General features: G+C 39.4%; 3 protein-coding genes across 3 annotated transcripts; 2 read left to right on the plus strand and 1 right to left on the minus strand.

Annotated features, from left to right (window-relative positions):
* Window positions 1–10,995: 10,995 nt before the first annotated feature.
* Window positions 10,996–13,300, minus strand: LOC18029988 (chloroplast envelope quinone oxidoreductase homolog). The gene is made up of 4 exons (XM_006414918.2): window positions 13,123–13,300; window positions 12,284–12,425; window positions 11,955–12,046; window positions 10,996–11,863 (listed from the first exon to the last, which is right to left on the minus strand). The coding sequence occupies exons 1-4, from the start codon at window positions 13,186–13,188 to the stop codon at window positions 11,174–11,176; spliced, it is 990 nt and encodes a 329-aa protein (XP_006414981.2). The 5' UTR covers window positions 13,189–13,300; the 3' UTR covers window positions 10,996–11,173.
* A 1,281-nt stretch (window positions 13,301–14,581) lies between these two features.
* On the plus strand, window positions 14,582–17,165 carry LOC112082146. Its single transcript, XM_024149245.1, has 9 exons — window positions 14,582–14,761; window positions 14,940–15,213; window positions 15,305–15,416; window positions 15,566–15,690; window positions 15,781–15,862; window positions 15,939–16,047; window positions 16,341–16,498; window positions 16,567–16,687; window positions 16,761–17,165. The coding sequence occupies exons 1-9, from the start codon at window positions 14,582–14,584 to the stop codon at window positions 17,163–17,165; spliced, it is 1,566 nt and encodes a 521-aa protein (XP_024005013.1).
* A 3,045-nt stretch (window positions 17,166–20,210) lies between these two features.
* LOC112082147 lies at window positions 20,211–22,855 on the plus strand. Its single transcript, XM_024149246.1, has 2 exons — window positions 20,211–21,216; window positions 21,366–22,855. Exons 1-2 carry the CDS (start codon window positions 20,211–20,213, stop codon window positions 22,853–22,855), a joined length of 2,496 nt encoding a protein of 831 aa, XP_024005014.1.
* Window positions 22,856–24,156: the final 1,301 nt, after the last annotated feature.

A 24,156-nucleotide genomic window follows, 5' to 3' on the forward strand; every position in this document is an offset into this window, starting at 1 on the left:
TTTGCCTCGTCCTGCTCCCACTTGATAATTGTGGGCTCCTTGTATCCTTGGGCCTTCGTGATGCACATAGTCATTGCTTCTCACATTCCTTTGACGCATCGTCAGAGAATTTTGGATTGCCGCTTTACTCGACTCGTACTGCTCGTCTAGGTTCTTCATCTCTACTTCATTCACGACGAAGTCGGCAGAGCGATGTAGGGCATTTTGGATCATGAGCAGCGTGTTCAAAGCTATTTCCCTCTGGAACTCGAACTTATACCACAGTGATTTTTTCAGGGCTTCGAGAGCTGCCTTGTCACTCACTCCTTCCACCTTTGACACCACGGCTTTAAACTGAGCCATGTAAGCTCTCATTGGCTGGTTTGGTCCCTGAGAAAAAGTCCATAGATCAGCATCGGAGGTTCCTTGGTCCATGAACATGGAATACTGTTTCAGAAAAACAGCGGACATCAGCTGAAAATTATTAATGGAATTACGCTCGAGCCCCGAGAAACATTCCAATGCTGCGCCATTCAAGTTTTGACAAAGAGGAGGCAGAAACCGGCATCTCTTTCGTCTTCACTGAGATTGGGGGCATTTCTCAAGAAGGCTCGTCCCATTCTGATCCGAAAAACTGTGATGTGCGCCTTCGGGTCGGTTGTCCCTTCATAGAAAGGAGTTTTTATCTTTCCTCGCTTTTGGGCTTTGCCTCGGTTTTCTTTCGCCAAGTTCGAGGGATTAACTTCATCACCTTCTCGCTTCTCGTATTTGGGTTCCTTGGCAGCTGTGGTTTCTTCGGGCTCTACAGCTGTTCGCTTTGCGGCAAGCCTGGCGGCCAAGAACCGACAGTTCGCTTTTGAGTGCCCGTAGCACTGATGATGTTTGCAGAATGCTTTTTCATCATAAGTCCGAGAGTTCTGAGTTCAAGTGTTCCATGGTCCTTTGCCTCGTCCTGCTCCCACTTGATAATTGTGGGCTCCTTGTATCCTTGGGCCTTCGTCATGCACATAGTCATTGCTTCTCACATTCCTTTGACGCATCGTCAGAGAATTTTGGATTGCCGCTTTACTCGACTCGTACTGCTCGTCTAGGTTCTTCATCTCTACTTCATTCACGACGAAGTCGGCAGAGCGATGTAGGGCATTTTGGATCATGAGCAGCGTGTTCAAAGCTATTTCCCTCTGGAACTCGAACTTATACCACAGTGATCTTTTCAGGGCTTCGAGAGCTGCCTTGTCACCTTTGACACCACGGCTTTAAACTGAGCCATGTAAGCTCTCAATGGCTGGTTTGGTCCCTGAGAAAAAGTCCATAGATCAGCATCGGAGGTTCCTTGGTCCATGAACATGGAATACTGTTTCAGAAAACCAGCGGACATCAGCTGAAAATTATTAATGGAATTACGCTCGAGCCCCGAGAAACATTCCAATGCTGCGCCAATCAAGTTTCGACAAAGAGGAGGCAGAAACCGGCATCTCTTTCGTCTTCACTGAGATTGGGGGCATTTCTCAAGAAGGCTCGTCCCATTCTGATCCGAAAAACTGTGATGTGCGCCTTCGGGTCGGTTGTCCCTTCATAGAAAGGAATTCTTATCTTTCCCGGTTCAGGAATCCTAGCTTTGGTGATTCGCGCCGTAAATTGTGTTCGCTGCGTTTCTTCCAACATACGATCTATCTCCAGTACCGAACTGATTGCATGATGAACTTGGGATCGGACTGCCTTCATCTCGGCAGCTGTCCGAGCTATAGTAGCTCAGAGCTTGTTCATCTCCTTCATCTGGTTGTTCTTTCGTGACTCGTCGACTTCGTCTTTGGTCCTACCACCGATTAGAGCAGCTCGGCGTGCATCACCATGCTGATTTCTTTTTCGTGCAGAGCTATCATGTTTCATCTGCTCAGCCCAAAGCAGATTTTCATCCTCCTCTGTCAGGTTTTGATTTCGGAGCAAGGCGTCATCCTCTTCGTTCGTCCTTGTTCCTTCCAACGTCGCTTCGAGCATGGCTCGGGTAATACGTCCCGAGGTGCGGCTCGGCTGGAGGACGAGCTCGTCTTCCTGGTCGTCTTCATCATTGAAAGTGGTTGTCTCCTTACCGATCTTTCTTGCAGCATTGTCATCATTCTGCTGGTCGTGCTTGTCACCGTTCACTTTTCTTGTCCGAGCTAGCAGAGGTGGTTTGGTCGGTGTGGACTTCCTCGCTGCGGGTGTCACCAAGCCGGACGGATTTTGCCACGCACCTCTGAGCGTATTTGCGGGTGTCGTAAACTTGAGAGCGGTTAGTTGCAAACCGAACTTTTGCAGAACGTCTCCGGAAATTCCCGTCACACCGAGGCGTTGACTCCTGATTCGGTTCTCCGTTGTCAGCACTTCGAGTCTCTCTGCGAAAGAGGTGTTCTGCTTTTCCTGTATATTAAACCTTTCCATCATTGCTGCGAGCATCTTCTTCACCTCGTCTAAGGGTTCCTCTGCCACGCCTGCATCCGTCAGAGGAGGGTTCTCCTTGTTTCTGGTAGGATCTCTGCCGTTGTTTTGGTCGTCTCTCCATTTGTCTCCAGACATCTTTTCAAATCTCGTCAAGAAAATTCTCGGTGTAAGAAAGCTTTAATGTCCCCACAGATGGTGCCAAATTGTGTGAGTCGAAACTAGCAAAATCAAAATTTGTTAAGGAAAAAGAGGGATCTAAAGCTTCTAAGTGAAAATCTCAAGAAAAAAAGATCAAAAAGTAGTTTTATTGCTTAGGGTTTCTGCGATTGCGTAAAAATTACTTAATGAAAGAATTACATTGACTATTTATACTAAGTCTATAAACCGCCTAGCTGAGATTCTCTCCCCAGATTCACGGAAATTTTCCTTTTTTTTTGTTCGGCTGACGACTCCGATCTCTCCTAGGGTAAAATCTCGTGGGCTCGTTTTCCTTTTCTACGAATACTCGGCTCGGGCCATTAACACTTTTGACTCTCCGGCTTGGCCCATTCTCTTTCTTCTTCGACCCAATCCTCTTCTCGTTTATGGGTACCTCCTTGGCTCGGGTACATGGAGAACCTCTCGAACCGAATCGGTTCGGCTCGGTTTCTTTGTCTTTCATGCGGTTAGGCTCGGTTGGCCAACCGAGATCTTCCTCAATTTAGCTCGGTTTTCCTGAACCACCTCTTGTTTTGGCTCGGTTCAAGATGACATTTGGTTTGGTTTGGGGTGATGTTTGGTTCGCCTCGGTTCATTGTGTTGGCTGCGTTCCAGTTCGGTTCTTCCTCCAATAAATCGTGAAATTGGGAAGCCCGATTTTGTCACTTAGTCCCTTTTAGTCAGTTAAACTCGCGGGGGTGAAAACCGACCCCAACATGACTACGTCACCGTCATGATCATAACCCAACTGTTTCTCGCAACCCTGACCAGTAGGTTTCCACTCTGGCCCTAGAGGGGAAAAAACGCAAGAGATGCACAAGACTCGTCAGTACTCACGATTTTGCCACAGGTAGGTTTCCACTCCTATGAAAAAATCGCGTGATTCATTCTAGGTCGGATACTTAATGAAAACTTTCGCAACACTAACTATCTAGATCAGATACGAGGTGATCAATCAAGCATACATGCATTAAAGATGAGAATAAATAGAGAACATAGTTAAAATCCTAGATCTAAAAACCTAGATGCCTTAATCGATTATGAGAACCCCTTTCGGGAACCTTATGCCTAACTCGGGATCTACTTAGACATGGCTGAGGCGACATCATCATTGGTTTTAATGAAAGCAATCAAAAACAGAAAAGAAAAGAGATGAAAGAAAGCTTAATCTATTGATGAACTCAGAGTTGAACAATCTTCTCTAAAAATTGCATAAAACGGCTAGAAAAAGGGTTTCTGTAAAAATATGAAATGTGATATCTAAAAACGACCTAAATGACAAGTATTTTTAGTCTTCAAAACTCCAGGGTCTCTAGGGTTCCGGAATTAAGGCTGGGAAATGACTTGGCTTCAGAAATGGGCTTTTTAGGTCGGATATGCCTGGCTGTGGTCGCGTGGGCTGCGACCATGGGGAATGAAGGCTTGGCCGCGGTGGCATGGACTGCCGGCCATCTCGAATGTCTCCAGGGCAAATGGAATATCTTGAGGTCCAACAGTTGGAATGTCTCCAAACCAAGTGCCTTTGAAAGCTTGTTGAGTCTTTTATTAGTGATCAGACGGTGAGAAGGTCTTCGTCTCTCCATGAGAATTCTGACAGTCTGAATGTATCCAAAAGAGTCTTTTTGTTCCAATTTGCACCTCTTTATCCCAAATTACCTGAAAAGTCTTTTAAAATCCGAAAACATAGAAATCCTTTGAAAACCTTTGAAAATGGAGTAAAAACACCTACAAAATGTGTTAAAGTGATTCATAAAATGGTCAAAATCTGGTATTATCACTAGACCGAGAACAAGAGGTCGAGTGATGAGGCTGCTCCAACATTCAAGAGAAGCCCATGCGATTCCCGAGCCACCAAAGATCAAATACATTGGGAAGGAGATTAACCCGAGAGACAATTATGCAAGGTCTTTCAAGAAGCTGAACATCAAACCAACGCCATGTATTGATTATCATACACTCGAGATGCTTGGGATTAGAGAAGATGTCATCTGGTACATCGATGCACTTAAGTTGAGACCCTACATGGAGCTGAATCTTCCAACTTATACCGAGCTAGTTCGCGAGTTCTTAGCAACCGTCACCCTTTACCACACGAAGAAGAGGAGCCCCAGAGCATCAGAGAGTGTTTTATCATTCTTCATCTGTGGACAGTCCTACACACTCACCATTTCTGCACTTTGTGAAGCTCTTAAGCTTCCATACACTGATGGCATTCACCTCGAAGAAGAGCCTGATTTTGACTTATGGAGAGAGATGAGTCATGGCGTCTATGATAGCGGGAAATCCAAGTCAGTCCTTCTTACTCATCCTGAAGTGAGAGTTGTGCACAAACCCTTGGTACACACGATTTTCTCTACAGCCAACACAGGGTGTGTCCTGAAAACCGAGCTCATTACACTTCAGACACCATTTATGGACAACCCTTGACTTGCCTGCTTTGCCTGGATCATCGCACAAAACATGGTGAAGGTGAAGCATGATCTACATGGATGTGAGGATGCTACTACTGCTTTTGGAAGCGCTATTACAGCAATACTACAGGTTGTAGGATTTGATTTCTCATATGATGATCCACTTCCCGACGTCTGGTATGACCTACTTTATCTCTTGATAACACCGTATTTTGACCATTTTTATGGATCATAATTGTATCTTATGCAGGTGTTTTAACTCTATTTTTAATGTTTTTAAAGTGTTTTCAATGTTTTAGAGTTTCAAAAAACTTTACAGGAAACTTGGGCAAAAGATATGCAATTTGGAACAAATGAGCAATTTTGGATAAATGCATACTCAGAAGTATGACAAGCGATGAAGACCTTCTCACCGTCTGATCACCCCCAAAATTTGAGACAACATAGAGGATCCAACCAGCTTTCTAATGCACTTGGTTTGGAGACAATCCAACGGTTAGATCTTCAGATACTCCCGATGCAAGAATGACAGAAAATGTAGTTCCGGAAGAGAGCAAGAGCCGGGACCGCGGCAAACACCCATTTTCCCGCGGGTAGAGCCACCGCGACCGCGGACTTTGGTCGTTCACTTTTCCGACGACTTAATTAAAGCACAGATCAATTCCTTTCGTTATTTTTGAAGCCCTAAGTGTCCAGAACCACCCCAGAAGCTATAAATACCCTCTTTAGGTCATTCTAAAGGGAGGAGACCGAAACTTAGACAACTTAGAGAGAGAGAGAGAGAGGGATTTTGGCTGGAACCCTAGAGGAGGCTGCCGCATCAGAAGAAGGGAGCCGCCGCCGAGGAGAGCATCATCGCGCCTCCGTCGTCGCTTCCGTTCTTCGTTCTTCTTCCTTCTTTTCTTTAATTTCTTGCAACTTTCAATACTCTGTGATGATCGCTTACAACATGTTTGAGTAGTTACCCAGTTGGGTTTAAAGGGATTGTTCAAAGGGAATTTCATGTGTCTTTGCTTATGAATCGATAGATTTAGGATTATTAATCTTCTAGATGTTCTTCGTTTGCCTTTAATCTTACTGCGTGATTCTTTGCTGGCCACTTAGAAGCTGATCTGATATGATATGTTGCGAAAGCTTTCATTGATTGTCTGAACTAGGGTGAAACGAGCAATTCTTCTATAGGAGTGGAAACCTACCTGTAGTTGAGTTGTGAATGTTGATGAGTCTTATTCTGCTATTGCATCTTCTCCCTTCCAGAATCAGAGTGGAAACCTACTGATTAGGGTTGCGAGAGATAGTTGTTTAGTGCTGCGAGAGTAGGCTATTCATACTTCCGTGCCTCGAGTTCTAGAATATACGTAGTTGATTACCTTTATCACTTGTTTAAAATCGACCTAGCATAGACCATGAACCCCCTGCGAATACCCCTTGAGCCCCAACGTTTGTCTTTAATTGCTTACAACCTTAGATTTCCATTCTGCTTTTCATTTGCTTATTACTTGCTTCCAATCGCTTTTGTTTAAATCGCTTACTACTTGTTTTACTTGCTTTTGTTTTCTTTTAATTGCTTTTACTTGCTTAGCTTTCTAGTTTAATTTTAGTGACAACCAAAAACCCAAAACCAAAACCCTTTTAGTTCTAATCTGATTTAAGCGTTGCAGTGAATTCGTACTGAAACAACTAAGTCTCTGTGGATCGATACCCTAAGTACTACAGCGCACATCTGTGCACTTGCAGACATTTAGGGGTTATAAATTTAAAACCTGAAGCTTAGTAAAACGAAAACAACAAACCCCATTTACAACCCGCATCATCTCTCTCGCGATCACACTATCTCTCGTGCAATTTTCGATCCAGACAGGTTCGGTTACAAGTATTGCACTGGTACCGAGGAGCACCTAGTTTGTTTACCCTCAGCATCTGTCCCGATACTGTGTAACGGAGCACGTCCACAATGGACTCCGGGACCTGATGAGTTTTTACCTTTTGTACCTCGCCTGCCACTCACTATCGGGGAATACATAGTGGCTAAGGCCAAGGGTGACGCGGCTGCAGCACGTTATCCCTATCAGCCATCAGTTTTCACCGACCATACTTCATCATCTACACGCACACAGTCTGACCTGGAGCGCAGAGTTGAGAGGCAGGGACGACATTTTGAGCGCGTCGTCACTTTCATCCAGGAGCAGAACTAATTTGAGGCAGACACATCAGAGGAAGATTGATCGATCAGCACTTCATCGTCATTTCACCACCATCACGGTTCTATCATCATTATCATTTATTTTATTTTTAGAATATCTTGCTTTTATTCACCATCTTCTCACCAACTTTTTTACACTGGGGATAGTGTGATTTAAGTCTGGGGGAGGATGTCTATCCGTACTAATCATTTTCTTGCTTTGTTTTTCAATTTCAAGTACTTTTTAAATTTTAATATGTAACATATGCGACCTTTAGTATTTTTTAGGAATTTTTGACACAAAACTGTGATGATTTAGATCTACACGCTTCTACACTACGCATGATAGCTTATTCGTGGTTAGCACTAGACTAGGCGGTAGCTAAAGTACTTGCGCTACGAACTCCCACCAGAGGACTTCTATTCATGGAGATTCTTTCTGATAGGATATACTAGCTCTTATTTGACCTTAATATTGATATCTAATTTTCTCATCATTGATTATAAGCAGGCATCGAGATATACATCTAGGACATCTTTTTCCTCATTTTTACCACTTTTTGGCGTCCTAGATGGCCAATTCATCTTTATCTGGTACCATACCCTTAACCCAAATCCCTCGTTTTTCAAAACTCATGCATTCTCTTTTTAGTTTATATCAGCAGATATGTGCAAAAACGTCGGAGAGAAGAGGAACGACGCAATTTTCAGTCACTCAAGAGAATGGAATTGGGAAAGAAGATATTCAGAAACCTTATTAAGCTTTATATTGTCTCAGAGAACTCATTCTTATTGGTAATTTCATGCTTTCTATGACTCTATATCTAAAGGTGTTTCTTCTTTCAAAAAAAAAAATGAAAGGAAAGGAAACAAAAAACCTAATGAGTCTTAGATTGTCAAAATTATTTGGAGCAAAGGCAACCACTATTCATCTATGAAGCTATGGTTCTGAAAATTGGACAAAAATCTAAGTCTGGGGAAGTTAGGAGAGAACCTGAGGAAGAAGACCAGAGATTTATGGCAAGAAGAAAGTGACTGAAAACTGTGGACATCAACAGGTTCACTATCTCTTACGGTTTTGCATAATATCTTGCATCCTCCAGATTTTCAGGTAACCCAGAAACACTTTGAGCCTCACCCTTAGAATGATCTCTTTAGATACCTAGCTTAGATTGCCTTGCTTATACTTTCTTTGATGAGAACCACCAAAAAAATTTAATGAATGTTAAGAGCTAATTGACTGGAAGTTAAATTTAAGTGCAAATAGATTTCCGCATGACGGATTAACGGATTAGTTATGCCCGTATTTTTATTGAGAATTTTCTAGGCTATTTCCGATTGATGCATAATAATTGATATTAGTTTAGAAGTTTGGTCTCTGATATTTTGTTAGTTCCTGCGTTTTCAAACCTCTCACCAAGATTTGGTCTTTGTTTTGTTTGAGAACAAACAAAATTCTAAGTCTGGGGGAGTTGATAACACCGGATTTTGACCATTTTTATGGATCACTTTATCTTTTGCCGGTGTTTTTACTCCATTTACAAAGGTTTTAGGATTTATATGTTTTCGGATTTTAAAAGACTTTTCAGATAATTTGGGAGAAAAAGGTGCAAATTGGAACAAAAAAACTATTTTGGATAAATTCAGACCGTCAGAACTCTCATGGAGAGACGAAGACCTTCTCACCGCCTGATCAGCCTCAAAATTGGAAAATTAATAGAAGACTCAACCAGATTTCAGATGCACTTGATTTGGCGATATTCCAACGGTTGGATCTCAAGATATTCCATTTATCCCGGAGACATTCGAAGACAGCCGGCAAGCCATGCGACTGCGGCCAGCAGCCCATACACCGCATCCAGAGCCACGCGATCGCGGCCAAGCCCTCATTCCCCACGGTCACACTTCACGTGACTGCGGCTCGACATCTCTGACTTAAGAGGCCCATTTCTGAAGCCCAAGTCATTTCCCAGCCTCAATTTCGGAATCATAGAGACCTTGGAGTATTTAAGACTATAAATACTTGTCATTTATGTCGTTTTTAGATCACCTTTCATATTTTTACAGAAATTTTTTTTCCCAGCCGTTTTATGCGATTTTTAGAGAGGATTCTTCAACTCCGAGTTCAGCAATAGAGAATCTTTCTTTCATCTATTTTCTTTACTGTTTTTGATTGCTTTCATCAAAACCAATGATGATGTCGACCTCAGCCATGGCTGAGTAGATCCCGAGTTGGGCATAGGGTTCCCAAAAGGGGCTCTCATAAACGATTAAGACATCTAGGTTTTTAGATCTGGAATTTTAACTATGTTCTCTGTTTATTCTCATCTTTAATGCATGTATGCTTGATTGATCACCTCGTATCTGATCTAGATAGTTAGTGTTGCGAAAGTTTTCATTAAGTATCCGACCTAGAATGAAGCAGGTGATTTTCTGTAGGAGTGGAAACCTACCTACGGCGAAGTTGTGAGTACTGACGAGTCCTGTGAAGCTTTTGCATTTTCTCCTTTCCAAGGCTAGAGTGGAAACATACTGGTCAGGATTGCGAAAAATAGTTGGTTATGATCACGACAGTGACGTAGTCATACCGCCGAACTCTAGCTCTAGAACCCTAATATTTCGATATCCATCATTCCCAATCTTAGATCCCTAGTGTTGAAACTAATTATGATCCCTCTAGAGTTTCCGAAAGTCCAGTGTTTTTAGTCATAGTTTACAAACCAATCAATATTTACTAGCTTTCATAGATTTGTATTTTCACTTGCTTTAGTTCGATTTTCTGCTTGTTTCATTTGCTTTTGTTCTATTTTCTACTTGCTTTTAGGATAGATTTATCCGTTTTCTTTTAGTTTTAGTTTAATCCGTGATAAACAACAACTCCTTAAAACCGAATTAGTCTAGACACAAACTTAGAAACCGTAGAAAAATACTAGGCACACAAATCTAGGTGGATTCGATCTCTAAGTACTACAACTGATTAGTTGTGCACTTGCAGCTTTCATTTGTTTTTATTAAGAGTAAAACTTGTTCCTTCACCTCGTAGCACATCAGCCATGGCTGCACCTCTCCTGGCCGCAGGTGCACCTCCCTCAGCCGCAGATCAGAGTTCTTTGACTTGGCTTATCCTTGCTCCAAGGCTTATCATATGTCTTCAGTGCAACATTCGGAGATCTAACTGTTGAAATGAGTACAAACCAACTGCATTTAAAAGCCAATAGTCTCATATATGTTGTGTCCAATTTGAGGATGATTGGACGGTGGGAGAGTCTTCTTCGATTGCAAGAGTTCCCCATGGTCCAAGTTTATCCAAAAACATATTTTTGGTTCAATATACACTTTTTGATCCAAATTATCTGTAATATTTTTTAAAAACTCCAAAACATAAAAATTAATTGAAAAATTATTGATAATAGAGTTAAAACACCTGCATAAATTATTAAAAACTATCCATAAAAATAGGAAAAATCAGGTGTGATCAGAGATTTAAACTAATTTATTAGTGAGTTATTGTGGAATCAGCAACAAAAAAGTCATCTCCATTTTCACCATCAATCCATCATCCACTTACGAGTCGAGGGCCTTTGAAAAGCTAGCAAAGTCAAATAAGCCGAAGACTCCAGAGCGAGCTCATCCCGTCAAAGTGTTAAAACATAATGGCCAGAACCTCAGACTTAAAAACCATATAATGCAAACAGAAATCCACTCCCTTTAGTATTTCTTCGTTTGTTCTGATCGAGCCTTAAATTTTTCTACTTGTAATATTTACAAATTTTGACAATTATATTTCCAACTACAACAAATACCTAACAAAAAAAAACTTACTTCACATTCGCTTTTCTTGTCTATTGATAACTCGTGACAATGTAAGATAGTATGCGTATACATTAAACAAAACAAAAGAAAGTAATGTAAAAACGAGAAACAAACTATAATTATAGAATCATAGAAAAGCAGTCGAACAACGTGCAAAACCAAAATGCTATCACGGCTGGACAATAATCTTCCCAGTAGCATGACCATCGATACTTTTGGCCCAAGCTTCCTCTGCTTTGCTCAAAGGATGCTTCGAGTCAATCACAGTCTTCACTTTCCCTTCTTTCACTAGATTCACCATAAACTCCAAATTCTCAGCTTTCGGGATCAACAAAAGCGGAACTAACTGCTTCTTCGACATGGTTATTTTCTTAACAGCATAAGTCCACATCGCACTAGGCCCTGGCGTTATATCTATGACCTTCCCGTTTGCGGCTAAATTTGGTTCGAATGTCGAAAACGGTATTCCATTTGCGCAATGGATCACAGCGTCGTATTTCTTACCCGACGGACTCTTGAGGGCGGCTCCCTCTGGAGTCTTGTAGTCTAGAACCTCGTCCGCTCCTAAAGATTTTACAAAGTCTATGTTCCGAGCCCCACATGTGGCGGTTACATGAGCATTACCAAGCTTTGCCAGCTGGACAGCATAGTGGCCGACTCCACCTGATGCTGCTGTGACCAGGATGTTGGCCTGGTGGCCTGTACCATCCAGTTTCAACCCAGCGGGATTAGTTAGAGCCTGGAGTGCTGTTAGACCCGCCACAGGTAAAGAGGCTGCTTCAGCTGGTCCTACTTCTTCGGGTCTTCTTACAGTCAGCTTCTCGCTCGCAACTGCAAACTCAGCAAGTCCACCTCCGGTCTGAAAACAAACCAAAAACAGTTCATGTTCCAATTTTATTGGTGTAACCACAATAACTGTAATAACAGTGGATTGTCTTTAAGATCATTACTAGATGGCTGAGAACCGATACAACTTTGTCACCAGCCTTGAAATTCTTAACTCCTGATCCAACTTCCATGACCTCTCCAGCAACATCAGTAGCTGTTCAAGACAAATAACAAAGGTCACCGCCAACTTTTAGAAAACCTATAGGTCTATGAAGTAGGAACACACAAGAAAAATTACACCCAAACCCAATAAATCAAAGGAAAGGAACCTTTTTCCTACTCAGTAATAACTTGATCACTTGAAAATTATCCTCCATTTGCTTAGAAAAGTACCGAATAGGCCGAAATAAAAAACGAGATATTCAACAAAGCTATTACTCTATTAAAGTACCAGGAATACAGGGGAACTTGCGGGGCAGAAACGGCCGGATCATTCCTTTTTGAATTTTCCAATCAACAGGGTTTAAACTAGTAGCTTCTAGTTTTAGTAAAACTTCGTTGCTCATTGGCGATGGAACTGGAACTTGGACATGCTGAGAGAACACATCAGATAAGCACGTACAAATCATCAAAAAGTGATCTTGAGAATGCCATCACAAACGAAAAAAGGAAAGTCACCAACAGATAGTGTTGTTGCCTTTAAATCATAAACAAATGCACACATTAGAAAAAAATCTCTTCAGATAATGATCTTAATCAGTGACTCTTTAAGGTGAACTTCCATTTCCACTACCAAATGTCATCCAAATTACAAAATTATGACCAATAATATCATCTAACATATACCAGCTCATCCACTTCATCAACAATGTTATTTTTCTTTTTCTAATTTCTTCCATTGCAGTATAAGATACAAAAATCTTCTACTAAATGACTTTTTCATGTATTTCCATAACAAAGAGATCGAACTTACAAGGTCAATCCAACATTTAGTAGCTACTTTTCTCAATATAAATGAGAAAGATAAATGATAAAATCTAATGGCCCCTGCGATCAATTCGGGTTTATAGAAACAAAGAGGATGATAAAATGGGGTTTTAATCATCCCTCACTTTCTCACGAATCGGTCTGTTCGTATACTATTCATCCCACTGGATTTTAACAAATTGAGGCAAAAAAATTCTCTAAAATCGAGACAGAATCAACAACCAAGATAATTTAATTAAAGAATAACACAGCAGCTCAAGGGAATGTGAGGACCACGACGGACATTGAGAAAGAGAATTTTACCTTCAAAGCGGCGGCGCCACCGCCGTAAGACTCGTACTGAAGAGCGTGCATGAGTTTTCCGGCCATTGGTAAACAACGGCGATCACTGAATCGAACAACGCCGGAGAATGTAGATTTGTTGATCGTAGAGAAAAGTTGAAGGAAGAAGTTCGAAAAATTTGTAGAGTTTCGTCGGTTTACGTGTAGAGGCTGAAGGGCTAAAAGCGGAACCAAGTAAAACATGGTTGTAATTTTGCCACGTCATCTCCATTGGTAAGGTGGTGCGAATTGTTGACATGTGTCGACCATGAGTCAAAGCCTTAAAAAATCGGTCGCCTAAACAGCTGCTAAGCAGTAGTTGGCCCACTGTTTTGTGGTTAGGCTAGACGATCCCAAAATCAATGGCTTATAAAAAAAAGGATTAATATTTTTGAAAAACCGACCTAACCATATTTTACTTAAATAACACAATTTAACAAAAGTATAATCCTTTATATATAAAAAAATAAATTAAAATTGTTAATTCATCTGATCCTAACATGTGTAAATCAGATTTTGATATGTAATATTAACGATAAAAGCAAAATAGACAAATAATTTCTAATTTAAAAAAGTAAATTTATTGAAAAAAAGAAAAAAATAAAACATATAAATTCAAAATAATTAAAAATATATTAAAAAATAATTGATTCTTAATCTAAAAAGTAATGTTACTAAACAAAACAAAAAATGTAAATTATCATAAAATTCAAAGTTAATGAAATAGAAAAAATCAAATATTATTAATGGAAAATCATAATTTTAAAAACTGTTATAAACTATAACTTAATATATGAAGTGAGATATGTATTTTTTATATACTATGTATGTTTGTTATATAAGAGAAATTGAGAAATCTCCTTTATATAAAAGGGATTATTTTGGAGACTTCTAAAACTGTCTACGTCAGCAAAAAATAATCAGATTTATATTTAACCAATCACAGCAAACCATGTCATCAAAAAAAAAATACAAAACGCAAAAGTCAATGATTCACGCAAACGCAAATATTGTTTTCTAAAATTATTGTAATACTGAAAAGGTGGATAGACAAAAGCCCAATATGGTAACAGAAAGTTTAATCGACAAACCCACAACAGATTGAGAAACCAGCCCACAGAAAAAACCTAATTCATCTGCAATTGTCTTCTACATTCTTCGTCGCATCCATAACCTCAAATTACAGAAAGAAAATCAACCCAGTAATGATTCCCCTCCTTCCCATTTGAAATTCAAGAACTCCGGAAACGATTCCTCTCCCTCCCACAAACCACGATCTCCTATTGTAATTAACCACGATGTGGAATATGAAACACAACCCCTTTCTAATAAATTCTGAAACGCCACCACACCTCAATGCTCTTTATATAGTCTTCGCTCATTTCGACGAAAGAACACCGAAATTGGCCGCACATAGCATATATCTACTATCACAGCAGCTATGGCAGCCTCTGCTTCAAAGGTCCCCGCACCGGTCCACCGAAAACTGCTCTTCAATGACGTTGAATCCGGTCTAACCAAGGACGAACTCACTTTCAGAGTCATCCACCTCTGGGAAGCTAGAAACCCTACAAAAGGTGGCTTGCTCATGGGTCTGGAGGTGCTACTGATTGACGAACAGGTATGGTCTATTTTATAGAATCATGAATACTTAACACTGTTACGACTCTCTTAGTTCGTATATCTACGGTCGTCTCCATCTCCTGTTGTCATTTTCCCCCTCAAATTATAGCTAATCAAAGAACGCCATCCCGATCTCCGTACACTAACTCATAATTGTTATTTTCAAACTCACCCAGGGAACCGTCATTCAAGGGTTCATTGCACCCAACAGAATTGCACGCTATGAAGGCAAACTCAAACCAAACATCATCTACAGGCTCACCAATTTCTTTGCTACTCCTAATAAAACAATGTTCAGAGTCACAGACCACAAATTCACAATCTGCTTCACCGACTTAAGCATCCTCACTCAACACCCGCAGCAAAGTCTAGCAATTGACGTCCACCGTTTCCGTTTTCATACATTCGAAGAATTTGACGCCAATGCAGACAAAAAGGGCGATTTATACGGTATTCTTTATAACAAACAAACATAACTATCTAACCTAATGTCTTCACAGCATCTCCGATAACAATATGATGACCATCTTGACATGTGCAGATATTATCGGCCACCTAAAGCTCATTAATGGCCAGAATCTTCACGACCACCCAGTTTTAGAATCTGAGGGCAACCAAAAGAGGGGAGTATCAGTCCACCTGCAGCCTAGAGAGTAATCTAATTTCTATAATCTTCTTGCCATCGAAACCTCTAATATGTAGTACAAATCTATGAACAACAAATTGTCAGAAACTAAGAGCAAACCTTGTCAGAAACTATTTTAGTGACATGTATTTAATGCTGCTATATATTTATGTGCAGAGGACCAATTGTCAACATCTACCTCTGGGACAACACCGCCGCTGAGTTCCGCAAGAAAATTCAAGCAAGCAAGACACCTCCTGTTGTACTTTTGGTGACCACAGTCAACCCTAAGACACTTGGAGGTTAGAGTTCATGCGTTTAAAAAAGGTTCTATTACAACTCACACCTTAAAAACAGACATCCACTCAACTGTATCATGAAAAAAGCTGCAGGAAAAATGTGTTTAACCTCTATGTCCTCTTCGAGAGTATTCTTCGACGCTGATGTCGAGCAGACCACTGAATACCTAACTCGGTATGCTCCAGTTATCCCTAATTTTAATTATCTCCGTCCACTTTCAAATTTACTAAAACACTGACTACAATTCCAGGCTACGTGATAATGCTAACAACGTCAGCGTTGATGCATCTGAGATCACCAAGGTTGAAACTCTCACTATTGGTGAAATTTTCCAGTTCCTGCAAAAAAAAACAGCCCAGGTATTTTCATATCTCGGACCAACAACAATTAGTTTAATTAGAAAAGAATAGACGTTAGTTATTAATCCACCATCACCAATGTTAATAGCGTTAAGCAAATACCACGTTCATATTATATATCTCCCAGGATCTCAAATGTCTATTCAGTTTTAAACCACCACTAGACCACTAAGTCTTTGAGGCTTTATAGCTTCCATTCTTTACATTCTGACATGGCGGCAGCATCACTCGGCTACAACAAGTTCACCAATGCCGTACTCTCATACTAACTTCTCCTCATTTAAATATAACAGAAGGCAAACTTCCATTGCGTAGCAACCATTGATGCTGTGGAACAACTTAAAAGCTGGTACTACATTGCCTGCACTACATGCAACACAAAAGCAATCCGAGGACCTACTTCATTAGTGTGCAACACATGCAACAACCACAATCCTATTGGAGTAATCAAGTACGTACTGTAGATTCACACTTACTATAATTTGTTAAATGTATTCATATTGCTATTTTGAGACACAGGTATCAGGTCGAGATATCCGTCTCCGACAATGACAACAAAGCCACGTTCGTTCTCCTCGATGATGCTGGAACTCAGCTAATTGGGAGAAAAGCTGCAGAGATAGTTGAAGACTACGTCGACGTAAGTAACTTCATTTCTTAATCCAAAGTAAATAAGAAACATCAACAGACTGCATCTACCTCTTTTTTTGCAGGCTGTTGGGGTTGGCGGTGCTGGAGATAACATACCACTCCCAGAAAGCTTGAATGGTGCAATTGCCAAGACATACATATTCAAGGTCAAAGTGGATGAATACAACTTCAGTGCTGCTAGGCAAACTATCACTGTGACTAAGATTGTCCAGCCAGCTGATCTCCCCAAAATGCCTTCACCAAATACAAGAGCGGAGCTTGAAGACAAAAACAGCGACACACTACCACGGACTAAGAGCACTAAGTGGGACCTCCAGATGGGTGACATGGCAACTAGCACCAACACCATTGCCTCCAGCGAAGAGAAAACACAAGGGAAGAACAAAAAGACTAGCCTTGGCAGTGAAGAAACCGATGAAAACAAGCGTCCCCGGAAGAATACTAAATACGAGGAACCAACACCATAAATTCCCAAAAATAATTACGTGCACTTTCTTATAGTTATATTAATCTGAATATCAATGTCCGCACAGGACCTGTTTTCTTCTTCTCCTTCAGTTATATATCGATTTTTAATTTATTTTTAAAAATTTTGCGTAATTATATGAATTTAAACTAACGATTAAAACTCTCTATGACTTTTTTATGATGGATGTATATCTATCTGCGTTCCATGATTTTGATAAAAGGTTTCCCATCATGATTGCAGGAAATATATTTAATATATAGCTAATCCGATTTTTGATTTATCAATTATTATTTTAAACGTTTGTATCTGTTTAAAACCATTACGAGAGCGTCAAGTTAGGGATCCACTAACTTAAATATTAAATTCCTTAATAAATTTAGTCACCAGAAGAACGAAATGTATTACCATTCCAACACTATCTCTGTGATTCTTTTTTAAAAAAGGATCCCAAATATCACCCTAAAACGCCACCAATCATTGATTTGGAGATTCACTTCCAATCCTATTTTTAAGCGTTATCAACTTATAAAACTGGATATATAAAAGAATCTAAAGATTTAGGGGGATCCACAAAATCATGACTTCTTGGGCCAGCAAGAAAGACCAAATTTTTAACCCCTAAAATGTGAATAAATAATGTCCCACATCGACAAAGTTACAAAAATTAGAAGGAAAAATTACACTATAAATAAAACACATTATCCCCTAATTTGTCTCATACCACATGACAGGTTACAATTGGGCTTCATTATAGTTCAATATTTTCTTTAAAAAAATATTATAAGCGTTCAAAACTGCTTATAAGATTTTTTAAAAACCGATTTTAAGGTTGAAAAAATCAAACTTCTTTTTTTAGGAAAAAATCGATCTTAAGTTTAAACAAAATCGAAACTCGACAGAAAAAATCAATTAAGGGCATTATTTTCAACTCTAACGGCGTCCAAAGTTACATCATCTAAAAAAATAAGGTCAAGGAGGAGGATAAAATGTTTGTTTATGGGTATACAAATATAATATTCTCTGCTCGCATGTTTGACCAAAAACCATACTAATACAAATGATATGTCTTCCCAAACAAACAGGTTGCTAACAATTAATCACAGTGAGGATCAAATCCACTGCCATGCGTAAACCACATCATCATAACCACAAACAGGAAACTAAGGGTGAATTCACTCAACCTCTTATAGATATCAAAAAAGACACCCCAACCTTCCATTCATTTTTTTTGAATTTCAGATCCATCAAACGACTTACCACAACCGCAGAGAAGAGGACGGCCACCTGGTTCTCGAAACAAATCACACACTGAAACTATTAATACTGCAGGTAAGTCCCCCAAAATTGCAATGGTGGAAGATAGTGGCGGATCTAAAAAAAATTTAGTGGAAGACATAATTTAATAAGCAAAAAAAAAATTATTAGTTGGGGGCAAATCGCCTTTTATAGTTAATATATATTTTTTTTTTGTTTGAAAAGTAATATTATATTTTATTTTCATTAATATAAACTGAAAAAATAATATGTCTAAGAAAACTTCACAAACAAAAGAACTACTATAAATAAATTGTAAGATGTAATTCAATTACTATATAAACGTTGGTTACAACTTACAATCTTTTAGAAGAAAATTCCACAAACAGGATTGAAATCGGGTTTGAACGAGAAATCTATCACATATCTAGAGGACGACATCAATTAAAACAACAATGCAAAACAATAGCACACACCATTTCTTATACACACAACACAAATACATGAAACTAACATCTACAACATCCCAGAATCCTCAAGAGTCGGTAATCAACCACGGAAACGAGGACGCCTTTCAGGATCATACAATCAACCTAAAGGTATTTAACACAACATTGTCTGAGTCAACTCTTAAAGTCTAATCGGTTCCGAAAAAAAAAAACCAATATTCAATCTTATTTATGCCAAATTAAAAAATAGACAACCACAATCACCCGAAACTGAATGGATACTTAAACTAAAAACAGATCGTACTCATAATATAGATTACAAATTCAAATTTTACACAGGCCAAGTGAGGAGCATATGTGAAGGATCCCCATCTGCATCAAACCTATACAATTGTGAGTACTTCTTCGTAGTATAATTATGCTACATACAATACGCAAATATCTATTTAATATATAAGTCAAAATTTCAATACCTTATTTAATCAAAAATATATACAACTCTTTCAGGTGGATGTGATATATGTGCTCTCTATGGTATAATACAATTACCTTCAAATCTACAACCACATTAAATATAAAAATTAGAGAATAACAATACTTTCTCTTCTGTAGTTCGACACAAAAACGCGCGAGCAATGAGAAAAGCAATTCTACTATCTAAACGTGCAAGTCAAGAGCTAAAAGGTATCTACAATAATTTATTACAATTATTTTGAAGCTATATTAACACATTCTCTTAAAAAAAAAAATTGCAAACAGCTTCAACTATGACGTCTACGACATCAGAACGCCAGAGATCAAAAAATAGCTCCAAAGGTACTATATTACATCAAATAATATGTAATTTATGAAAGAGTATTACAAAAAATTTCAGAGTGGTGGAAAATTATTATTAATATATGTTTCTCGCTCAGAAATGAATTATTAACAATACGTCTGGAAAAAATTATTATATTATTAACAATAACTAACAGAAAAAATCTTAAAACACAGCTACCACTTCAAAGAACGAGGAAAACAACCTTCAGGACTGTACATTTTGTGGTGCATTAGTTTGGGCCTCGGAAAGCACAGGAAGAGATCGAAAAACCAGAGCTCTTACGTACACAATTTGTTGCAACCAAGGAAAAATAAAACTTCCGCCAGTAAAACAACCACCACCTGTTCTTGAAGACCTATTAAACTGTCCCTGGTTTCGAGAAGCAATTCGAATATACAACGCTATTTTGGCATTCACATCCATTGGAGCGAAAATTGATTACAGCGTCGTATACAGACCAGGCCCATTCACATTTAGAATTCAAGGTCAAAACTATCACCGCATAGGCTCCCTTCTGCCAATGCCAGGTCAACCACCCAAATACCTCCAGCTTTACATCTTTGACACTAAAAATGAAGTCAGGAACCGCATAAACGCAATAACCCAAAATGCAACAGATGGAAAACTAGATGAGGCAACAGTAACCCATCTAATTCAGATGATCGATGCACACAATTGTCTTGCCAAGATTTTTCGGAGAGCACGTGATATCTTCGAGTCTAACAGCGGAGAAGAATTCACAATCCGATTAATCTCACAGAAAGGAAAAGGAAAGCAATATGACACACCCGAAACCAATGAGGTCTCCGGTCTAATTGTTGGTGACATGTCTACTACCATTGGGGAAAGAGATGTCATCCTGCAGTTGCAATCAGGTCATCTACAAGAAATCAGAGATGATCACCCACTGTATATGAGCTTGCAATACCCGCTACTATTCCCTTATGGTGAGTATGGATTCCACACAGAAATACCTATGAAATTGGATGACGCAAACCCAAGAAAAAGAGAGTTCTTAAGCATTCGTCAGTTTTACGCTTATCAAATCCAGACACGTTTGAAAGAAGGAATGAAAATAGTAAAGGGAGGTCGCCTTCTTCATCAATACGTGGTAGATGCATATACTGCTATTGAACAAGAAAGACTTCGCTGGGCCAGAAACAATCAAACCCAACTCAGAGCTGATCTTTACAATAATGTATGTGATGCTGTAGAAAAAGGTGACACAGATGCCAAAAAAATAGGAAAACGATTTATCTTGCCACCAAGTTTTACTGGGGGACCTTGCTATCTGGTTGAAAAATATCATGACGCAATGGCAATCTGTAGACAATATGGAAATCCAGATTTGTTTATCACAATGACAGCTAATCCAAATTGGAAAGAGATAAAAGACCATCTAGCAGCATATGGTGGTGCATCTCCCAATGATAGACCTGATATTCAGTGTCGCGTCTTCAAAATGAAGTTAGACGAGCTGTTGGAAGATTTAAAGAAAGGAACTTTCTTCAAACCATACACTGCTGGTATGCTGGCAATTCTAATAGCACAACATTCCTTATTTATATTTATACATATATATTATATTAAATCATAATAAATGATACATAATTATATCAAAGGCATTGCCAATGGAACTAAAAATATTTCCTAACTTATTCTACATATTTTCCAGTTATCCACAGAATCAAGTTTCAAAAGAGAGGTCTACCACATGCACATTTGCTACTATGGTTTGGAAAGACAACTAAAACTCCAAAACCTGAAGATGTAGATGCAATCATTTCAGCAGAACTGCCCAATAAAGAAAAAGATCCAGAAGGGTATGAACAGGTAGCAAAACACATGATGCATGGTCCGTGTGGATTAGACAGACCTCGATCCCCGTGCATGGAGAAACAGGTTTGTACAAAAAAATATCCACGCCCTTTTACAGATCAGACAACGATCGATAAATCCGGATACATAATTTATCGTCGACGCCAGCTAGACAAAGATTATGTCATTAAAGAGAGCACAAGGTTGGATAATAGATATGTTATCCCGCATAACATGGCTATTCTGAAAAAGTATAAGGCGCACATTAATGTTGAGTGGTGCAACAGAACAACTGCAATAAAGTACCTATTCAAATACATTACTAAAGGAGTTGATAAGGCCACCGTAGTTATTGAGAAGGGAAATGATTCCGGTTCAAGCGTCGAGGGAAAAGGTAAAACCAAGAAGCCGAGAAATGAGATACAAGAGTACCTAGATTGTCGGTACTTATCAGCACACGAAGCAATGTGGAGGACTTTTGCTTACCACATTCACAAACGAAAGCCTTCCGTACAAAAACTAATCATCCATTTGCCTGGACAGCAAAATGTCACCTACAAAGACACAGACAATCTGGATCGTGTTTTGGGGAGACCAGGGATTGACAAAACTATGCTGACAGAGTATTTCGAGCTAAACAAAAGATCAGAAGAGGCTTGGAAATGGACATACGTTCAAATACCAGAACATTTTGTATGGGATCAATCTTTGAAGATATGGACGGACCGTGAAAGAAGGGAAGCCATCGGCAGATTAGTTACAATACATCCAAACTCAGGGGATCTATACTATTTAAGGATAATACTTACTGAGGTAAGGGGAGTAACCAGTTTTGAAGAACTGCGAACAGTTGACAACATCTTGCATCTAGACTACAAAGCAGCATGCTACACAAAGGGTTTACTGGACAGTGACAAAGAATGGCATGCAGCAATGGTAGAAACAAATACATGGGCAACACCGTTTCAATTACGACAAATGTTTGTAACACTGCTTATATACTGTGAGGTTAGTAATCCTAAAGAGCTCTGGAAACATTGTTGGAAATCATTAAGCGAAGATATCACATACAGGAAACAAGCAGTTTTCACACATAAGAACTTAAGCTTAGGAGATGTTGAGCTAGAACAATACACGTTGCTGGAGGTGGAAAAGATTTTGCATCAACATGAACGCACATTACAAGAGTTTAAAGGCATGCCACAGCCAGATCCAATGCTTTTGAAAGAGATAGGGAATACACTATGGAAAGAAGAAATGAAATACAGTACCGCTGAGCAGAAAGAGGAGCATGAAGCCCTTTTTAAACAGCTAAACCCCGAGCAGAGAACAATATATAAGCAGTGATGGATTCAATTGAAAATCAACGTGGCAAGCTTTTCTTCGTTTACGGACCTGGCGGCACAGGGAAAACGTTTCTATACAAGACAATTATATCAAAGATACGATCAACAAAAGGGATTGTATTGCCAGTGGCATCTTCAGGGATTGCAGCACTGCTTCTACCTGGTGGTAGGACGGCCCATTCACGGTTCAAGATTCCATTTAATGTTACTCAACAGTCGATGTGCCACATAATGCCAAGCACAATGATTGCAGAACTAATCAAGAAAACAGATCTAATAATTTGGGATGAAGCACCAATGGCACATAGACACACTTTTGAGGCTTTGGACAGAACTTTGAAAGACATAATGGCTACTGAAAATCCCACAGCAAAAGACCAAACATTCGGTGGAAAAACAGTTCTTCTTGGAGGAGATTTCAGGAAAATATTACCAGTTATACCACAAGGCACACGGGCAGATACAGTCATGGCATCTATTAGCGAATCGTATTTGTGGGATTCTTGCTACAAATATATATTGAAAAAAAATATGAGACTGGAAGATTCCAATGGAGATTTTGCTAATTGGGTATTAAGAGTCGGGGACGGAGTAGCCCCTACAAATGAAACAAGTCATGACATTTCAGATGATGGGCAGATGGTGGTGGTTGACAAGCAATTTATAAAAGAAACCAGTGGAAACACAATAAAAGAAATCATAGAGGCAACATATGGCAATCATAATGACTTGGAAAGAAGTAGAGAATACTACACAGAAAGAGCCATTCTCACGCCACGAAATGAGACTGTTGATGAAATCAATGCATACATGATATCGCAAGTAGAAGGAGAGTCCAAGGAGTATCTTAGTTCAGATAGCTTTGCAATAACAGATACAAAATCACCGCAAAATGAAACATTGTATGCTGTGGAATATCTAAACTCATTGGAGTTCCCTGGATTGCCTTCCCATAAGATTTGTTTGAAAATTGGCGTGCCAATAATGCTGCTCAGAAATATCAATCAAAAGGAAGGTTTGTGCAATGGAACGAGGCTTATTGTAACATATATGGGTGATCGAGTTATCGAGGGTGAAATAATAACAGGCAGTCATGTTGGTAAGAGAGTATTGTTACCAAGAATAATTTTATCCCCACCAGACTCAAGGCACCCATTCACTCTAAGAAGACGACAATTCCCAATAAGAATCTGTTATGCTATGACAATCAACAAAAGCCAAGGACAGAGCTTAAAATCAGTTCTATTATACTTGCCAAAACCGGTGTTCACTCATGGACAATTATATGTTGCTTTGTCCAGA

The sequence above is a fragment of the Eutrema salsugineum genome, unplaced genomic scaffold, assembly GCF_000478725.1.
Source record: "Eutrema salsugineum unplaced genomic scaffold, Eutsalg1_0 scaffold_1, whole genome shotgun sequence".
NCBI classification, from domain to species: domain Eukaryota; kingdom Viridiplantae; phylum Streptophyta; class Magnoliopsida; order Brassicales; family Brassicaceae; genus Eutrema; species Eutrema salsugineum.

Bases quoted from the DNA above. Each gene is read 5' to 3' on its own strand.
- LOC18029988 (XM_006414918.2), bottom strand. From the start codon at position 13,188: ATGGCCGGAAAACTCATGCACGCTCTTCAGTACGAGTCTTACGGCGGT. The intron at 12,426-13,122 runs GTAAAATTCTCT...GTGTTCTCTCAG, and splicing joins GTGGCGCCGCCGCTTTGAAG to CATGTCCAAGTTCCAGTTCC. The intron at 12,047-12,283 runs GTACTTTAATAG...TGTCTTGAACAG, and splicing joins CAAGTTCCCCTGTATTCCTG to CTACTGATGTTGCTGGAGAG.
- LOC112082146 (XM_024149245.1), top strand. From the start codon at position 14,582: ATGGCAGCCTCTGCTTCAAAGGTCCCCGCACCGGTCCACCGAAAACTG. The intron at 14,762-14,939 runs GTATGGTCTATT...AAACTCACCCAG, and splicing joins TGCTACTGATTGACGAACAG to GGAACCGTCATTCAAGGGTT. The intron at 15,863-15,938 runs GTATGCTCCAGT...CTACAATTCCAG, and splicing joins ACCACTGAATACCTAACTCG to GCTACGTGATAATGCTAACA.
- LOC112082147 (XM_024149246.1), top strand. From the start codon at position 20,211: ATGCCAGGTCAACCACCCAAATACCTCCAGCTTTACATCTTTGACACT. The intron at 21,217-21,365 runs GTATGCTGGCAA...CATATTTTCCAG, and splicing joins CTTCAAACCATACACTGCTG to TTATCCACAGAATCAAGTTT.